This window comes from Sturnira hondurensis, unplaced genomic scaffold (genome assembly GCF_014824575.4).
Source record: "Sturnira hondurensis isolate 20B ecotype Veracruz unplaced genomic scaffold, ASM1482457v3 Scaffold0022908, whole genome shotgun sequence".
Taxonomy (NCBI): Eukaryota; Metazoa; Chordata; class Mammalia; order Chiroptera; family Phyllostomidae; genus Sturnira; species Sturnira hondurensis.
This window is the reverse complement of record NW_028095539.1, coordinates 5302314-5320890: the sequence shown is the minus strand read 5'-3', so window position 1 is coordinate 5320890 and position 18577 is coordinate 5302314. Positions and strand designations below refer to the sequence as shown.

The following is an 18577-nucleotide window of genomic DNA, read 5'->3' as shown; positions in this document are numbered from 1 at the left end:
TAGCGTCGGATTTTATTTTATTTTATTCTTTTGGAAACAGGAGGCAGAGGTGGGGAGGCGCATCATTTTTCTCCCGCCAGACAACGCGTCCCTAATGAGATACATTTATTTAAAACTCTGTATATCATCACCCTGTCAGGGCCTCCGAGGGAGACCCCGCGTCTCCCTCTTGGTTTGTTTCAGATTAGCTGGCCTGCGGACGGCCCTGCAGTCTGGCTGGCTCTCGCTGCCACTGGTCTTCCCGCTTCCCTTGGCCACCGCCGCCCTCGCTGCAGCCTGGGCCACTGCATACTGTGCCCCTGCCCCATCCAAGCACCCAGACATTCGCACAGCCCTTTTGCTTCCGTCCTCACCTTCCCACCCAGGCTTACCTGGCTCCATGCATTCCTGGCACCTGCCTGGTGCGGCCACAGCGCATGCCCACGTGCAGCAGTGGCCGTGGTCACCATCATTACTGCTTCCCCAGACCTAGAGCCACGGGGGCAGGACCCCTGCTGTTTCCCCTTCTTTCCCCAGCTCCTAAGCCTGCTGCCCCCAAAGGCAAGCTTCCCAGTGCTAGGTCCGGGCTGGGGCGCTGGGGATAGGGTGGTCCCGTCCTGCAGAGAAGTTAACGAGATCAGGGGACCATGGAGGAGTGGGCTGGGGAGGCCTATCAGGGAGGGCTTCCCTGAGGAAGGGGCATTAAGCCATTCTTGGAGCCCAGCAGGATCCAGCAGGGGACAGAGGGCGGGGTCTCAGGGTGGCCCGGCGGGAGACGCCGCAATGTTTGAAGGACTCGAGGAGCCACCAAACCTCACCTGTTCCAAGGGGTGGGCCCTGCAGTAGCCCCCTTGTTGGCCTCTCTGAGCCTCCCCTGCCCCTTCACGCCCAGAGCTTGAACTGCGTTTTTAAATGCTCTGCATGCCCCAAGGTCCTGAGACACCCAGTCCACAATATGTACCTTGCTCCTTCCCGGGCTGGCTCTGGCTGGGCCTGGGGCTGCCCTGGAGGCCGGCTGGAGCTGGCTCCTGCCCCCCGGGGCTCCCCGAGGAAGAACGAAGGTGGAGGTGAGCTCAGGCCCGGACTGCAGGTACTGCCATCGTGGGCAGTAAGGCCCCCCAGGCTGTGTGGACTGGAGGGCAGGGGTTGGGGTTTGGGGAGAATGGGAATTACCCCAGAAGTTCCCCGTCCAGAGCGGGGACCATGCTCTTCCCCTGGCCAGTGGACTCTTGGGAGCCCTGCTGCGGCCTGGGGACTCCAGGCCCTCACAGGTGGTGCGCCTGGAGACTGGGGCAGTTTATTAATGAGCAGTGATGACGCAGCTTTGGGGGTCAAGACTGGGAAGCCGTCTACCCAGTCCCACAACCACGAACACCTGCAGCCTGCAGGGTTCCGCACCGCAGGGCAAGAGAGGCCCCAGGGCCCCTGGGCAGGGGCCGGGCCCATGTTAACCATCGCAAACCACCCGGCCAAGGTCAGCCTGTCCAGCTCCAGACCCTCTGGGAGCTACTGCTGGCCTCCCACACCAATGCCCCGAGAGCCCAGCCTGGAGCCCGGCACACCAGAGCACGAAATAAATCATGACCACCTACGATAACAGCAATGACAGTGACCCAGGCAGCATGTCTAGACAGGATCTGGACAGGCCTGGGATCGACCCCTGGCACCGTCATTCAAGGGCTCTGTGACCTTGGACAAGTCATTCTGCCTCTCATTTGTAATGGGGTTCATAACAGTATCTGCACCTCAGGGGTGTCAGAAGGAATCACCCCATGATAAGCTGGGGCTTAATGCCGGCCGGCACCCCGAAGGACACTTGGCCCGGGGGCCCGTTTCTGCGACCATCCGGTGCTCTCTCAGTCTGTGAAGCGGGCCTTTACTGCTAGTCACTGCGGAAACCTCCACAGCCAATTCCCAGCACACAGCTGGCCACACCCCTCCTCTCCCCAGGCTCTCTGTCCGCCGGTTCTCAGTGTTCACTCGTCCCTCGCTCTCCTGTCTCTGCCTCCAGCAGGGTGTCCCTGCCTTTGGCCCCCCTCCCTCTCTGTCTGCCAGGAGTCCTGTCCCAGAGGAGCTGATTCTCCAGGGTCTCCCGCGCCTCCTTTCACAGCAGTGAGATGAGAAGACGGAGGGAGGGAGGGAGGAAAGGAGGGAGAGAGGAGGGAAAAAAATCAAAGCCCACATATTGGTTCCAGATGTGGCCCTCTCTCACAGCCCTCTCCAGCAATTTAATTAAATTCCCCCAGACAGCCAGGAGGGTTTCTTAATGATCAAATTTCCCGGCTCCCCTCCTCGAACGGCTCACTCTGTCTCCCTGACGGATGGCCGGCGGGGTTCTTCCTGCCGTCAGCTTTGTCAGCTTTGCCAAGCAGGGCCAGTGGGGGTGGAGGGGGGTGCTTCCCGGGGAGCACAAAGGACCCTGCACTGCACCCGCCTGCCCTCCCTCCTTCCCCAGGGGATCTAAGTTCTCCGGAGCCCTCCCTTGCCAGGGCAGACAGGGCCTGGCTGCAGCGGCTGGAGGTGGCCCAGGGGACCCCTCCCCGGAGCTCTGCCTCAGGGCTTGCCTGCCAGGGACCCATGCCAGCAGGGGCCAGCGGGGGCTTCAATGGGGAGAACTCTGGGCTCACAGACTAGCCAGAGATGAGGCAGGCTCAGACCTCATCGGCACCCTCCCCCACTCATTTGGCAGCCAGATAGACCAAGGCTCAGAGAGGGCACGACGTGGGCCCAGATCACACAGAGCAACTTGCCAGGAATGGGCCGTGTGAGCACGCAGGCCGAGGCGGCCAACCAGCACTGAAGAGGAGAGGGTCTGCGGGGGTGGGGGACGGGGGGGGGCGGGGGTTGGGTGCTATTTCCGGGTGCAGTTCTCCCATGTGAAGCTAAGGATCACTCTCAGTGGACCTCTGGTTTCTGGAGCAGGAAGGAGCCCTGGGGGACCTTGAAACCGCTGTCTTCTCCCGCAGACAGTGCAGTGAGGCTGAGCCAGCCCCCCACCCTCCCATCTCAGGGTGAGGGGTCAGAGGTCCTCTGTATGGACTGAACGTTTGTGTTCCCCCCAAGTTCACGTGCTGAAGCCCCAACCCCCAATGTGGTGGTATTATGAGGTGGGGCCTGTGAGAGGATTATGTTAGGTGGGGTCGTGGGGATGGGGTCCTCAGGATGGGGTTCATGTCCTCATAAGAAGAGGAGACATCTCCAGGGCTCGCCCTGTCTGCCCATGAGCATAAGGAGGAGGTCGTGTGAGCACACACAGAGGGTGGCTGCCTATAAGCCAAGAAAAGAGACCTCAGAAGGAAACCTGCCTTACAGCCCCATGACCTTGACTTTTCCAGCCTCTAGAACTGCGGGGAACAAATGCCTGCTGTGTAAGCCGCCCAGCCCATGACAGTGTGTGGTGGTAGCCCAAGCTGACTAAGACAGGCTCTCAGCACCTTCTCGCCCTGTTCTCCTGGGCTTGTGGGGGCCCCAAGGACCTGCCCCCACCGGGAGAGGCTGGGGATCGGGCAGGGCCCCTGATGTGGGCACAAAGGGATGGTGGAGAGAGGTGCCCCAGCGATCCATCCAGGCGGCCCACCTGGGGCTTTCCCCAGGGCCAAGCCCAGCTCACAGCTGGCTCTTAAGGCCCCACACCATGGCCAGGCATAGGGACCAGCTGGCAGGGCCTGGGTGTGGAGTGGGGCGGGTGTTAGCGAGGTGGCGGCCCTCAGAGCAAGGGGCTCTGGCCAGCAGGGGTGGTTTTTCTGGAGGCAGCAGATGGCACTCACAGGAGGGAGGAGTAGGGCAAGCTGCTGGGAGCGCAGAGGGCCCAGGGCTTGATCCCTAAGCATGAGGATCCCCCAAAATGGTGCTGAGAGCTTCGCAGGAGCGCAAATGGGATGAGGGAGGAGACAGGAAAGTCTGTCCCTAGCCCAGCTGATGTCCTACCACCCACGCTCCTGCCCCCAGCCTGCTGGCCCCTTAGTTCCCCACTGAGTCCCCAGCAGTGAGGGATCTGGGCCCTGCCCTTCAGTGTGGGGACTGAGGCCAAACAGAACCAGGGGGGCTGGGTCTCCTGGTCAGGGACATGCTGGGGTCACATGGGTAGGAGGTCAGAGGGGGGTCAGGGTGAGGGGACAGAAGAGGGAAGGAAAGGGTAGAAGCAGTCTGGAGGAAGCCGCAGGGCGAAGGTTCCTGGCCACACCTCAGAGCCACGCCCAGTCCCGCCCCTCTGGGTCTCCATGCCCCTGGGACCTGCTGGGCCTAAGCTACGCCTGCCACCAGGTCGCCAACCTTTCCAAAGGTCTCACCTTATGGAAACTGCCAAATCAAACAAAGAGACATTAAAGGGGGGCTTTTCACCCAATTTCCCCCTAGAGGGTCTCATAAGGCACAGACCCGGCTGCTGACAGCCCCTCCCGGGCAGAGGGGCCTGGAGGAGGTGAGGGTGCTGAGATGGAGCCAGGGTCACCACTCTCCCAGGGGCCACCGCCCTGGCTGCATGTGTAACAGTGTGTAAGTGTAAGCATGTGTGTGTCTGTGTGTGAGAGAGTGTCTGTGCATGTGAGGAGTGTGCAGGGCCTCATTCCCCGCCTCCGGCTAACTGAGCGTTTTGAGTCTCATGGAAAAAGATACACTCACTGGTAAAAAGGTAGAAAATATGCAGAAGCACAAAGAAGACAAAAGTTCCCCAGTCCCAGCCCCAGAGACAACCCTGGTACCAGCTCTGCACGGGGCCTAGAAGGATGAAGCCTGGCCGCGCACCCATGCACACACACACACCTAGGCCCCGCACCTTTTCCTAAGTGGGATCACGGGGCACCTGCTGTTCCGTGACTTGCTTCGATGCTCCAGGACCAAGCCTAGCAGGTGACGAGTCCTCTGTGTCAGCTCCTGTCACCGCTGGTGGCGGACAACTAGAAAGGCTAAACTTGTCACCTGGTGTTCGTGGACAGTTTTTCATCCTTTGTGGCTCCCTATGCACGCGTCCTTTGCCCATTTTTCTCCTGGTGTTTTTGCCTTCTCCTTGTTGGTTTTTAACAGTTCTTTACACATTAAGGTCACCCCACTCTGCACATTGGAGAGTGGGAGTGACTCCCAAGCTGCCTGGAGTGCAGGAAAGAGGGAGAGACCCTGCCAAGGTCTGAGCGCGGGGAGGTTGGCCCCAGGACCCCGGACTGCCGAGGAACCCTGGAGTCAGGCAGCAGAAAGTGGCTGAGCTGGCAGGGCAGTGGGGGCCAGTTGCAAAGGAAGAAACGGAGTAGGCTCAGAGCCGAAATCAGAGGGCCTGAGTGACAGAAAGTTAATGGGAGGCATATGGAGGAAACCAGGTTACCCTGCCGACAGGAGGGAGGTCAGGGGGCACGGAGCTTGCCCGAGATAGGAGCCTGGCGACAGGCCGGCGGCAGGGCCTGGCTCCAAAGTGCGGTGCCCAAGGGCTGGGGCAGAGCAGGGGTCGGCTCCTTCCTGCTGCACATCCCGGGCCTCTGGGGCCCAGAGCGAGAGGGACCACAGGACACTGGGGCCCCAGAAGTTGGACAAGCACCCAAACGTCTCCGAGGAAACCTCTCCATTTCCTTGTCTGTAAAATGGCCTGAAACCATCACCTACTTCACGGGTTTCTTGAGATTAGCATGTCAGGCATCAGCACAGCGCCTGGCACTTTGAGAGGGCTCAGTAAGTGAAAGGTGACTCCTTTTGTCACTGCGCTGGTCACAAGGCCGCTCTGGTTTTCCTCCTGGTGGGGCTCTGTGTTGAGCTCTTGGCTGGCTCCCAGACCGTCAGCACAGAAGGCCTCCAGCTCTAAGGTGAGGAAACCGAGGCCCAGGGACCACAAGGGGCACGCCTGGCGTCGTTCATTCTGATGGCTTCGGCTGTGCCCTCCGAAGAGAGGTAAAGGGGCTTTGCACATGTAAGCAAGTTAAGAAGAGGTCACACTGGATTTAGGGGGGCCCTATATCCAATGACTGGTGTCCCTTGGAAGGAGTGGGAGGTTTGGACAGTGACGCGGACACGGGGAAGCAGGGCATGTACGCAGAGAGGGAGGCAGAGAGGGAGGCAATGCTGCCCGGCCCCAGGGGTGCTTGGGGCTGCCCAGGGCGGGGAGAGTTCAGGGAGGAACCTTCTCCAGACTCTCTGGTGGCAGTGTGGCCCTACTGGGACCTGCGTTTCTGACTCCTGGTCCCTGGAACCGAGAAAAGACACGTTTCTGGTGTTTTGAGCCACCTAGTGTGTGGCACTCTGTTCTGATGACCTTAGGAAACTAACGGAGCCAGAGAAGGAGTGGGGGGACAGTCAGACAAGAGCATCCCCCCAGGTCTGCTCTGGACCCCGTTCTAAAGGGGCCTCGTCCACTTGTGCACTGTGTGCCCTTGGGCACAGCAGGCCCCTCCCGGCCCTCCGGGGTCCTCACCTGTGCTGTGGGGCACTGACTCTGGATCAGAGAAGAGAAGGGCTGCGCAGCCCCGGGGTCACCTGTGCCCTGCCGTGCCATTCAGAGCCTTGGGCTCAATGGGGAGGGGGGTCAGACAGCAGGGTGTGGACCCTGAAAACAGAGCCAGACACTCCCAACCGCCCAGGGTAACACCTGGGGAGGCTGAGGCACATCAGAACAAGTGCCCCATCCAGATACTCATCATTGCCAGATAGAAATTTGGGCCCAGGTGCCGGATCTTCTGATTTTACAAGATAAGCTGGAAATCCCCACTTCTGTGTTGCCAAAATTTCCCAATGTCAGTCATGGGGAAGATCCTTCTTTTCTGGAGCATGAACCAAGGCAGAAGTGTGCTGGGAACCTGAGTCTCATGCTGATTCTCCCTAAAGAGGCCTATACCGGCTGCCCACCCCACACCTCCTTGCTCTTCCAGGCAATGGAAGGGGAGGCAAAATGAGGCGTTTTGAGTGGCTGATGGGGGTTTTAATTAGCTTGTCATTTGATCTGCAAAAGAACCTTGTAAACCTAAGGATACCAATGGTGCGCAATTATCCATCCCTTGCTGCACACTTGACCTCACTCCATCCCCAGAGCTGGACCTGGGCAAGCTTTCAATGGGGTGTGCTTGTGAACGGTTTTGCTCTTGTTGGAGGAGGCTTACTGTGCCCATTTTAATGTCTAATGTCTTTAAATGTGACTGTAAACTGATTTCCTCCCCTTGACAACTCTTGCCTCTGGCAGGTGCCAGGTGGGAGAGACTCACAAGCCGGCACGGCGGGGGTGGTGGAAGGCCAAGGCTGGGATCACACGCCTCTTCATAATGGACTTTCCAAAATCACTAAGAGATCAGGGCTCCACAGCAGAGCTCGAGGTTGGGGAGGTTCAAATACGTATCCCAAAGGAAGATGCCGAAAAGTGGTCCTAGGCTTGGGTGCGCCAGGGCAGGAGTCAAGGCATGGCCAGGCCGTGCAATGGGCGGAGCTCGGATGGCGCCCAGCGGCCGCGGGCGGGATCGCAGGGCGGAGCAGGTCCGGAAGGGAAAGGGGCGAGAGCGCCTCCGGCTGGGATTCGTCTTGGCGGTGAGTCCGCGCCCTTCACTCCCGGGTCGGTCAGCCAGACACCTCCCGCTCGCGCGCCTGGACGCGCCGCGGTCCTCCGAGCCCGCAGGGGCCGCTGTTACCCACGTTCATTTCCGGGGTCGCAGCGAGTCGGAAGTCACTGAGAGAGTTTCTTCCGGCGCGGAGCAGCGGGTGCGGCGGGAGACCCCGCAGGAGAGGGGCTTGGACCAGAACAGGCCTGGCCAGGTCCGCGGCCGCTCATCGCTCCCAGTCGGTGTTCCGGCCTCGGCAGAAGGTGTTGCCGCCCTGCTGCGCCCGGGGCCGCCGCGATGCCGTTCCTGCACGGCTTCCGGAGGATCATCTTCGAGTACCAGCCACTAGTGGATGCGATTCTAAGCTCCCTGGGGATCCAGGACCCGGAGCGGCAGGAGCCCCTGGACGGGTAACTCGCTCTCTTCCTGCTGACCCGGGGCACTCCGACCTGGCTCTGCCTTCTTTTAGTTGTCACTACAAGCAGGGCGGAGAGCGGGGTGTCTGTGTCCCCACTGTACAGATAAGAGACGGGAGGGGGCCCGAGTCGCGCAGCTTCGAGTGCGAGCCACCCCGGGCGGGCGGTGCAGGAGGGGTGCGCCAGTGCACGGAGGGCTGGAGGGAGGGCACGGGTGGGGCCTCTGCCTCAGTGCCCACCCTGTTGCAACTACACCTGGAGTTGCAAAAGAGTAGGGTGGCATCTATGAAGGCCTCAGTTTTTATCCGCAGTGCCAAAATGAACTTTCTGCAGCTGAGTTAGCATTTTATATAATAAACAGGAGTAGGTTTCTCCGCGAAGCCGTGGGGAAGGTGTCAGAAAGTGCGTCATTCGGGGTTATGTCAGGGAGCTAAACAAAACCCCTAGCCTTCCTGATGCTCACGCGCCAGAGGAGAGAGGCTGACGATCATGGAAAGTGCCTAGGATTTCTGAGGAAAGGGGGATCAGGTGTGTGTTTGCAGGGGTCCGTTGGGATTTCACAGTGGTGGTTATGCCTGTCTCCAGGGACTTTGGTGGAAATGAGGCTTCAGTCAGCGCTGTTCTCTTCACTTTGAGGCTTGTTCTGAGAATGCAGTGCTAGGTATTTCCTTAGCTGCGAGGCTGTTCTGGGGTGGGTGGAGGTAGGGCGGCAAAGGGGGGCTGCAGGTTTATGTTTTCATAGTCCCAGAATGTCTGTCTGTTTCGCAGGTGTGGGGCACTGGGCCACTCTCCAGGGCTGGGGAGGTGACAGCAGGAGACTAAAGGCCACCCACCCACAGGGTGCCCAGGCCAGCTGGGCCCACAGCTGTTCCCACACTCAGCTGGTCCGCCTCTCTCTTGCACCAGGCCCAGTTACGTCCCCAGCGAGGAGGGCCAACTCCTTGTTCTCACTGAGCTTCTGGAGAGAAAGGCCCACTCTCCATTCTACCAGGAAGGCGTGAGCAATGCCCTGCTGAAGATGGCCGAGCTGGGGCTGACCCAGGCAGCCGATGTTCTCCTGCAGCACGGGGCCAACCTCAACTTTGAAGGTCGGGGGAACCCGATGGGGCTGGAGTGGGTGGGCGGCTTCAGTGGAGCCCTGCTCCTGGTGGGCAGCCAGCCCTTTGGGCTTTGCTGACTGTTCTCTTAGAAGCTACTTCCCTCATTTATTTCCCGGCTGTTGGCTAAGGAAACCCACACTGGGTGGCCTCCCCTCCCCCCACCTCTGCTCCAAGAACAAGTTTGTTGCTGTTTCTACCATGGCATTGACTTAGAAAATCTTCACAGTTCCCGGCTAATTCCGTGCTTCTGTTAGTGTAAAAATGCAGCTGCTGGCACTGTGCCCAGAGCTGAGAGAAGGTAGCTCTGCCTCTTACTCTGAGCCGTCTTGCATTTTCCTGCTGTAGGAAGCAGGGGAAAAGGTCACACCGGGCATACATCATGGGGGAACTGTGTTGGCATCTAGCTTGTAGGTGCTGGCGGAGGGGCAGTGCAGCACCTCCCTCTCTGGCTCCCCCAGGGAGGGCAGGGTCAGCTAGGAGGCTACAGGGCCAACTTACGACCAAACCGGGGTCTGTGTGCTGACCCAGGATGTGGCCAGGCGTGCCTTCTCTCCCCATTTGAGGACAGGCTCAGAGGCTGCTGGGCTGCTGGGCTGCTGGAGCATCAGGGGGCTGAGGGCCAGCTTTGAGAAGCTGCCAGTCTGGGTGTCCTCCCGAGAGCCCAGAGGAGATGCCGTGTCATGTGACCCCATTTTACAGAGAGGAAACTGGAGCCCAGACAGACCGAGGACAGTGCCCCCTAGAATGCCCCCAGGATCGGAACCTAGTCTGACCCCAGAGCCTGTGCTATAGCATTCGACGAGGACAACTGTGTTGTGACCCCTCAGGGTGACAGAGCCTGGTCTCCTGTGCTGGGAGTACAGGGCCCAGGCTGCTGGGCCAGGGCCTGGGGTCCTGCAGGAACGTGCCACCGATAGGCAGGGATGACTGAGCTGTGTCTCTGCCTTAGACCCAGTCACTTACTACACGGCGCTGCACATCGCCGTCCTGCGCAACCAGCCTGACATGGTGGAGCTGCTGGTGCGCCACGGGGCCGACGTCAACCGGAGGGACCGGGTGAGAGCTGGCTCCAGCCCACCGTGAGGTCGGGGGTGTGGGAGGGAGCCACGAGCAGCCTCCAGGACGACCTGGCTGTGCTTACTTGGCCCAGATCCACGAGAGCAGCCCCCTGGACCTGGCCAGCGAGGAGCCGGAGCGCCTGCCCTGCCTGCAGCGCCTTCTGGACCTTGGGGCAGATGTCAACGCAGCCGACAAGCACGGTGGGCACCTCCCATGGGAAAGCAGGACAGCCCTGGGCCCAGGTGCCTTGTGAGGGGAGCAGGGGTACCTGAGCACGACAGGTGGGCAGGCACAGCATGGTCTGGGTTGTGCTCAGGTGTACCTTGCCGACTTGCAGAGGCTCTGGAGAGAGTGCAGCCGTTGGCCCCACGCCAGCCCCAGGAAGGCTTTTTGTAGGGGGATGGGGGGCAGTGCGCTTGGCTTCTGAGGGAACTATGTCTCAGGTAGCTTCTCAGGGTCCAGAAGAACCCTGCCTCTCCTGGCCCTTACACTCTGATCTGTGTGGGTGGAAAGAGGATGGCCAGAAAGCAGTGGCCCTCAGCCCGAGCTGAGAGGGCGGTCCTTTCCAAAGATCATTTGCTGATCTCCTGCCACCCGTGGGGTTGCCCTGCCCCGGGCTCTGCAGCCTCCCACCCTTGCTGCCCCTCCCTCCTTAGGAAAGACCGCTCTGCTCCACGCTCTGGCCAGCAGCGACGGGGTGCAGATCCACAACACGGAGAACATCCGCCTGCTGCTGGAAGGAGGTGAGGCTGGTCCCCAGCCGTCCGCAAGCCCCGTCCTCTCACTGGGCGCTTCGGGTCGTGCAGGCTCTCCCCCAAGCCTCAACGCTAAGCGTTACTATAAGGGCATTGGGGCTTCTCCGACCTTCTCTTCTCCTGTCTGCTCCTCCAGGGGCAGATGTCAAGGCGACCACCAAAGACGGGGACACCGTGTTCACCTGCATCATCTTCCTGCTCGGTGAGACAGTGGGCGGGGACAAAGAGGAGGCTCAGATGATCAACCGTTTCTGCTTCCAAGTCACGCGGCTGCTGCTGGCCCACGGGGCCGACCCCAGCGAGTGCCCGGCCCACGAGTCCCTCACACACATCTGCCTCAAGAGCTTCAAAGTGCACTTCCCCCTGCTGCGCTTCCTGCTGGAGTCTGGGGCCGCCTACAACTGCTCCCTGCACGGCGCATCCTGCTGGTCCGGCTTCCACGTCGTGTTTGACCGGCTCTGCTCCCACCCCGGCTGTGCCGAAGACGAGAGCCACGTGGACCTCCTACGCAAAGCTGAGACCGTCCTGGACCTCATGGTGACAAACTCCCACAAGCTCCAGCTGCCCGAGAACTTTGACATCCATCCTGTGGGCAGCCTGGCAGAAAAGATCCAGGCCCTTCACTTCTCCCTGAGGCAGCTGGAGAGCTACCCGCCGCCCCTCAAGCACCTGTGCCGCGTGTACATCCGGCTCTATCTCCAGCCGTGGCCCGTGGATGCGAAGGTCAGGGCCCTCCCTCTGCCCGACAGGCTGAAGTGGTACCTCCTCAGTGAGCACAGCGGCCCCGTTGAAGACGACATCTGACCACCCCTGGACTGAAGGGGACAGGGTCCGGGCCCTTCTGTCAACCTGCCAGTGGACCTCAGTATCTGTAGCAGCCTTAGAGAGGACCTTCAGCCCTGCCTGTCCAGAAGGTGTGGGGTGAAAGGAGACCAGACCCTTAGTGCAGAGAAGGCCAGGCAGAGCCTGGCCGCTGTGGTCATCCCGGTGGGCAGAGGCTGTGTGTCTGTCAGGAGACTGCCCCTTCCCTGGGGCAGCACCCCCAGGTTCTCAGCTCACATTGGCAGAAATGACAGGGTGCAGGTTTGGGCTGAGTTTGAAGGGACTGCTGGGCATTCCCAGAAGTGGGGGAGCCCTGAGCCCAGGTCCTCAGCTGAGAGCTGCATGGAGACAGCTGAAGCCAGAAGGAAGCTGGGGGGCCTTTGGGGTGCAGCCCGGCTGCGGTCCTTCCCTCCACAGAAGTGTCTCGGTGGGCTTGGGAAAGAGCTGAGCGGCTGGCTGCTCTGTGGCCAGGACACCTGTGGCCCTGCCCACCAAGGCTCAGGCCATACTCTGTGCCAAACCCAGGGTCTTGGGGACCATGCCTTCTGCTAAAGCAACCATGTGTGACCAGGGACAGCCCTTTCCAAACTGTCCCATCTGACGGAGAAAGCAACCAGGATGGAAAGTCAGCTGTGCCGCCCAGTGCGGAGTCCCCACAAAGCTCTTTCTGTCATGTTGGTGGTTAAGAATTATGTAAATGCCTCGGAAGGCAACTAAATGACATATTTATATTACCAAGTCAAACTGGTTTCTCTTGGCCTTAAAGATCCTTGCTAACATCCCGCCCCCCAGTTCGGGTGAAGGGCCACACAGCGGCCAGCAAGAGAGGTGGTTGGTACAAGCAGACGCTGCACTAGGGTAGAGTAGCCAGTGCTCGTCGGAAGGAAAGCACCACTGCAGGTTGGCGGGGCCTTCTCTGCACGGGGGCTTGCCCTTTTTTTAAAGGCTTGGTTTTTTTCTCATTCAAGGTGGGGGTTGGGGGAAAAGGGAGAGAAACATCCATGGGAGAGAAACATCCATGGGAGAATCACCAATAGGCTGCCTCCTATACGTGCCCCAATCCAGGATTGAGCATGTGCTCTGACTGGGAATGGAACCAGCGACCTTTTAGTTACAGGAAGATGCTCCAACTGAGCCACACAGGCCAGAACAGAATCACCCTCTTTTATTTTGAAATGAAACGCTAGCCAAGGAGGAGCCACAAGGTATAGCCAAAATGAGGTTACAGACCTCTCTCCTTGCCTGTAGGCTGCTGTAACCACCACTAGGCCCTGTCACCAGCTGCAGGTACCGCAGTGCTGGCCGCTCCAGCAGCCTGCTCCTCCCCCCAAGGTAGTGTCCTCAACCGAGGTAAGGGTTCTTCCCTCTGAAGGCAGCCAGCTGGTGCCTGGAAGGCCTGGTGATGGCAGCAGTGGGACCCAGGGGCTCTGCCCAGCCCCGCCCGGGGCAGCAGGGCCAGGTTCCTGCCCCACTGCCTGTTCAGCCGTGCCCCACAGTGGGTCCTATTATTTTTTAAAAGAGCCCGTGTGACAGGTGGATGGCTGGCAGGTGTATCCAGTGGCCTCACTCAACCCTTGGGAACCATCGATGTGGATGGAGCCTCCAGGTACCACCTGGCCGCCAGCTCCCCGCCCGCGCGTGGGTCCCTCTTCCTGCCGCCATCATCTCAGGGCCAGGCTGTACACGTGGTAGATCTCATCGGGCAGGTTCTCCTGCCGCTCCTGGGCCAGGAGGCTGAGGCCCGCACTGCGGACGATCCCGTGCACCACCTCCAGGTCCCGGCACACGCTGCTGTCCACGTCATCCAGGATCACACCTTCCTGGGCCATGTTGTCCTTGATGACGATGACACCATTGGGGCGCAGGCCCCGCTTGCAGCGCCGCAGGAACTCGGCCAGGTGCTGATCGGTCAGGTGGCCTGTGGGGGCAGAGGCAGGGGTGCTGCGGAGGGTGCAGACGCGGACACCCTGCTGGGCGTTCCCTTCATCCGCTCCTTCCCGACAGCCAAGCACACACTTCGTGCTCCACACCAGGACCTCGCTGGCGCGCTCAGCAGCCCGGAGGGGCTGACTGAACCCTGGTGGTGTCGAGCGGAAGTGGCCTAGAAGCCACCTTCCCAGGGGTGATCAGGAAGCATGCTGCTGGGATGTCACCCTGACTGGGTGACTTCCAGGCTGTGCCCGACACCTAACACCACACCCACCCCCCCTCCTAGGCCCGAACTGGCCGAGGGGACAGACTTCCCTCCCCACACTGAAACGCCACTGAGGACGGGGCCCGGCCCGGCCTGGCCCAGGAAGGCAGTGCTCCCCGCCTTGGAGCGCGTGGCTGACCACGGGGCCAGCAGCCCGGAGGGGCACCCTGGTGTGCTGTCGGCCTGAGGGGGTGCAGGACAGGACGGCAAAGCCGGGCTCCTCACTGCCAACAGCAGGGACCGCCAGATCTCCCGGGTTTCCTCCTGGTGAAAGCCCTTTTATCAAATCTGTCCACGCTCTTTAAGGTAGTTACTGGCCATGTAAATGTTTCAACAAAAACCTGCCCCCCGCCCCAGTGGGCTGCAGCAGGCACTGAGTTAAACCAACATGGAAGGAGAGGCACTTTCCAGGTGGCGAGCCCCACGGTCCTGGGAGCGCAGGGCAGACCAGAGGGACCCCCCGCCGCAGGGGCACTGGCTCCAAGACCTCGGGGGGCTGCAGTCTCCGCGATGGGAGACTCGCAGGGCTGAGGAGGCGGGCGGCAGCGGGGCGCTCACCTATCACCCACTGGATCCAGATGACGTCGTAGGAGTCGGGCTCGGGGCTGAAGTCCTGGAGGCCGCAGCAGAAGTAGTTCCTCACCCTCTTGCCCTCCTCACCCAGGTAGGTCTTCGCTTTAACCAGAAAGTCCTCCGTCACGTCCACCATGTCCACCACTCGGAAGAGGGGCAGGAGCAGCCGCTTCGTGATCCTCCCAATGCCGGCGCCACAGTCCAGGGCGCAGGAGGTCCCCGTCTTGTTCGGGCCTTCCTGAAACGCAGAGAAGGGGGTGGGGGTCCCCATCATGCCAGGGGCCCCTGGAAGTGATCAAATCTAAACGGGGCACAGGCTGGCAGCTGGCACCAGTGGGGACATCAGTGGGTGGGAACGTGACTTGAAGAGGGGCATTCATGTCCACTCCTGACACCCTGTTAACATCATGAGAGAGTGGAAGAGGGCAATCGGTAAGCACGCGGTTCTAACCAACTTGAGACGATGGCGAGGGGGCAGAGGAGGGACGGGGCAGCTCGGTGGGGGGCGGGCAGCAGCCTCCCCGATGCTTGCTGGGGGGAGACAGGAAGGGGACAGGGTTAGGGAGGCTCCAGCCACCAGGAAAGGCGGTGGGCGGGGCCTGCCTTCAGCAGGACAGCCAATGGCCAGGGCCCAGAAGCCCACGCACATGGCCAGAGAACAAAGGTTTCGTGCCTGGAAAAACTGGAAAACTCAAAGGAAGACTCCCCAGTTGTGGTGCCAGAGAATTCCCCCGAGCCATGGCCAGCTCCTGCCTGGTAACCCTGAGGCCTGGTCCACAGTCCACGTGCCGCCCCCTGCCCTTTGTTGGAGGCATGGGTGGCAGACAGTGACAAACAGCCTCAGACCCTTCGTGGGACAGGGACGACGGGCACCAGCCACACCCTCTCCTCCTAGAGAGCACCCATCCCTGCCTACCCTCAGAAACCTCTGCAGGAACTTCCGGGAGCTGCCGATGTCGATGCTGGAGATGTGGCCATACCCCCCGAGCATGCCGTCCACCGTTGGCGGGACCTCTTTCCAGTACATCTTGGCCTTCGAATAGAACTGTTTCTCGTCTTCTATCACCTCGCTTGTCATGCTGTCGCCGACCTGTCTCCGCTCAGACACCAATTCAGCAGTGGCGCTTCCTGAATAAACAAGAGCAAGTCAGCCAGGTCGAGGGCCCTAGTCTCACACCGCGCGTCGCTGGCCACACAGTCCGGCCTGGCGCAGAGGGACGTCCAGTGTCCCCCAACCTGCTGCTACCCTTTAGAGGCAGCGCCCTGTTTCTTGCACTGAAGTCATTTTACAAAGCCCTCGTCGTGTCAGAGCGAGAGACCCAGAGGCCTGGCTTCTAGTGCTCCCCTTACTCTACAGGGCACAATGGCGCAATGGCTTCTGACCCCAGGGGAAATAATCTGATCTTCACTGCAGAGGAAGGACAGCACAGCAAGGAGCCCAAGCCTGCTACGGTGGGTGTCTGGCTGATCCTGGGAGGGGCCTGGGCTGTCCCCACATCTCCCTTCTCATTCGCCAGCACAGAAGCTTAGCTCGCTGTGGGGACCAGTCCCTCACTGACAATCCACCAGGACTCTGCTGCGAGTGCGGAGCCAGAATACAGCTAGACACAGTCCCACTGCGGGGGCTGCAACATGCAGGACACCAGAAGAGCACACCCTGGGGGCCACCTCCGCTGGGGTCAGGGAAGGCACCCCGGGAAGTGGCGCCAGCTGCAGCCGGGGTGAGGAAGTGCTCGCGAAGCCAGCGGGACAAGCTCCGGGAGGAAGAGCGCGCACAGAGCCCTTGCAACCAGAAACTCCAGGCCCTATGGGTCCCATTTAGTAGTTTACATCCCACCCTAAAGAGTGGAGGGCGAGCAGTGGGACAACTCGGGGCTAGGCAGGGAGTGACATGAGGAGATGTGTGTTTCTGGAAGACAGTGCTGGCAGCCGTACGAACTGTTGGGGCATGGGAGAAAACAGACACTGATGGGGACGTTACCACATGGACAGAAGGGGACCATCAAGGAACGGCTGGGCGCTGGCGGAGAGCTCAGGGCCCCCACACTGCCGGAGGGTGGCTCAGCAGCCCCACACTCAGCCTGCCAGCCCACCTCATGACCGGAGGGACCCAGGATCCCCTCGCTACCCTGGGGCACTGGCACACGTTCCCCCCACGCAGATGCTGTTCTGCTTGCTGTGAGGCTTCATGCACTTCGAGTCCGGCCCCCACCCTGGAGAGCCCGCCGTCCAGTAGGAGAGACAGGGCAAAAATGAACCCCACTAAAACACAGGGAGAAACCACAAGGACTCTCACTGGGCCAGAAAGAGCCGTGGGCACTCAGAGGATGGAGGTATCCTTTCCGAATGGCGGACAGGGCAGCAGCCGAGAGGAGGGGACGCAGAGATGCAGCAGTGTGTTTCTCTGGTGCCCCACGCGGCGCGCAGGCGTGCACAGAACCTTCACTTCCCATTAAATGAACAGAGCAGATCGGGGGCCAAACGCTCATCTGGCTCTACTCTCTCTGCCTCCCTGTTCGCCGCGCCTCCCGACCACATAAGCCCCAAGGGCAGGGTCGTTGCTCTGAACACCGTTGGTCCAGCACCACTGGGAGCAGCACAGCTGCGTGGCCAGTAAGCAGCTGGACAAGGCCCGGCTTCGTGGGACCTCCAGGCCAGCCCTCAGGGGAGAACAGAAACCCTCGGTTCACAGTGAATTCCTGCTCCTCAGCTGGTAGGATGTGTCTGCTCATCCTTCATGGTCATCCGCCACCTTCTCCCCCCTCCAAGGTGTTCAGCGGAACACCCGCTGCCCCAGCTACTTCCCCTGCCCGGGATCCATGGGAGAGAAGGGTGCCCGTCACTGCCAGTGCCCGGCAGAGTCTCACCGCAGTGTCCAAGAGAAAGCCCGGAAGCAAAGGGAGGCCAGGGCCTGCCTGAGGTTACCTCCTCCTTCTCGCAGCCTGCTGGCCGGGGCCTGTTCTCCTTGGGTCTGCGGGTCTGCAGCTGGACATAGGAGAATGGCAGCCTGTTCTGTGAAAAGGCAGGGGAAGGAGGGAGGGAGGAAGAAAAAAATTAGGGGAAAGTGTTAAAAAACAAACGACAAAGGCTCTGATAAAGCCAGGGGAGCCAGATCTGAACCCGGCTCTGCTGCTCCTGGCTTCTCGAGCTCAGATACGACACTTAACCTCAGGGACAGAAGTCCCTTACCTGTAAAACAGAAGCAGCAGTGCTGACTTTAGGGCGAGGCCATGGTGATGAAAGTGGACAGAAAAGCATAAACCCTATTACCTCCGGTTTAGAAATCTCTGTCAAATGAGATCCTTGTCAATTATTTCTGCAGATTGTGAAGGTCAGAGATAAACTTGGGAAGCGCCCTGTGCACTGCGGAGCTCTGGACACACGGAAGAAATTGTCATTGACCTGCTGGGTGGTGGGTCAGTCCAGCAGCCCAAACAGCACTGGGTGTGCAGGGAAGGGAAGGGAAGGGAAGGGAGATGCCGTCTTTGTGACACTATGGCTTCCGGTCTCGGCCAAAGTGTCCCTATGGACCCTCTGACCCTCCCACAGCCACCAGTTTGAGACTGAAAATCCACTGCCAGTTTGAATGATGTGCCTCGAACACACCCAGGAGCCCAGGAACAGAATTAAGGAGGGAACCCCAATGTCTCGGCGCCACTGAGGCCGAGTCCTCCCAGGGGTCACACATCCCACGGGCAATGATTCTGTACATCCAGACCCGCTGCACTGCCGCTCCACCCCGTGGCACCGGGGCCTCCTGCCCCGCCGTTTATTTCTATCCCTTAGGAGACCGCCGGCGAAACGAGCGTCCTGAGAGGGATCACAGAGGACGGGCAGCAAAACCAGGCCTTTCGGTGTGACAGCCTCTCCGCGCACAGCCTGACCTTGGATCCAAGGTCTCCGGGCGGCGAACTGTCCTTTGCACGGCCCCTGGGTCTGGCCTTATCTGGGGCGGGGTCGGGGTGAAACACGATAGCGACTCCTCTGCCACGGGCACTGCCTCGCGCCCGGCTCCGAAGCGAGCATTTTCCTGAATCCTGGCACCCACCCTCCAAGCGCGTGCGGTCCTTACCCCCGTTTCTCAGACGGGACACCAAGGCTGATAGAAGGGAAGGGACTTGCTGCGGCCCGGGGACCTGCCTGGGGGGTGCCCGGCCCAGCCTTTGGGTGCTCCGAC

General features: G+C 60.5%; 2 protein-coding genes across 4 annotated transcripts; one reads left to right on the top strand and one right to left on the bottom strand.

The window, feature by feature from the left end:
- The first annotated feature begins 7601 nt into the window (after positions 1 to 7601).
- ASB6 (ankyrin repeat and SOCS box containing 6) lies at positions 7602 to 12377 on the top strand. 2 transcript variants are annotated; one of them, XM_037036691.1, is made up of 6 exons: positions 7603 to 7891; positions 8804 to 8985; positions 9947 to 10053; positions 10148 to 10256; positions 10713 to 10799; positions 10948 to 12377. In XM_037036691.1, exons 1-6 carry the CDS (start codon positions 7779 to 7781, stop codon positions 11613 to 11615), a joined length of 1266 nt encoding a protein of 421 aa, XP_036892586.1. In that variant the 5' UTR covers positions 7603 to 7778; the 3' UTR covers positions 11616 to 12377. The 2 variants fall into 2 exon arrangements, with proteins under 2 accessions (XP_036892587.1, XP_036892586.1); XM_037036692.1 differs by lacking the exon at positions 10148 to 10256 and having other exon boundaries at positions 7602 to 7891; positions 10948 to 11150.
- A 404-nt stretch (positions 12378 to 12781) lies between these two features.
- NTMT1 (N-terminal Xaa-Pro-Lys N-methyltransferase 1) lies at positions 12782 to 17773 on the bottom strand. 2 transcript variants are annotated; one of them, XM_037036697.1, is made up of 6 exons: positions 17671 to 17773; positions 17326 to 17412; positions 16238 to 16338; positions 15317 to 15528; positions 14386 to 14638; positions 12782 to 13551 (listed from the first exon to the last, which is right to left on the bottom strand). In XM_037036697.1, the coding sequence occupies exons 4-6, from the start codon at positions 15476 to 15478 to the stop codon at positions 13295 to 13297; spliced, it is 672 nt and encodes a 223-aa protein (XP_036892592.1). In that variant the 5' UTR covers positions 15479 to 15528; positions 16238 to 16338; positions 17326 to 17412; positions 17671 to 17773; the 3' UTR covers positions 12782 to 13294. The 2 variants fall into 2 exon arrangements, with proteins under 2 accessions (XP_036892592.1, XP_036892590.1); XM_037036695.1 differs by lacking the exon at positions 16238 to 16338 and having other exon boundaries at positions 17671 to 17772.
- Positions 17774 to 18577: the final 804 nt, after the last annotated feature.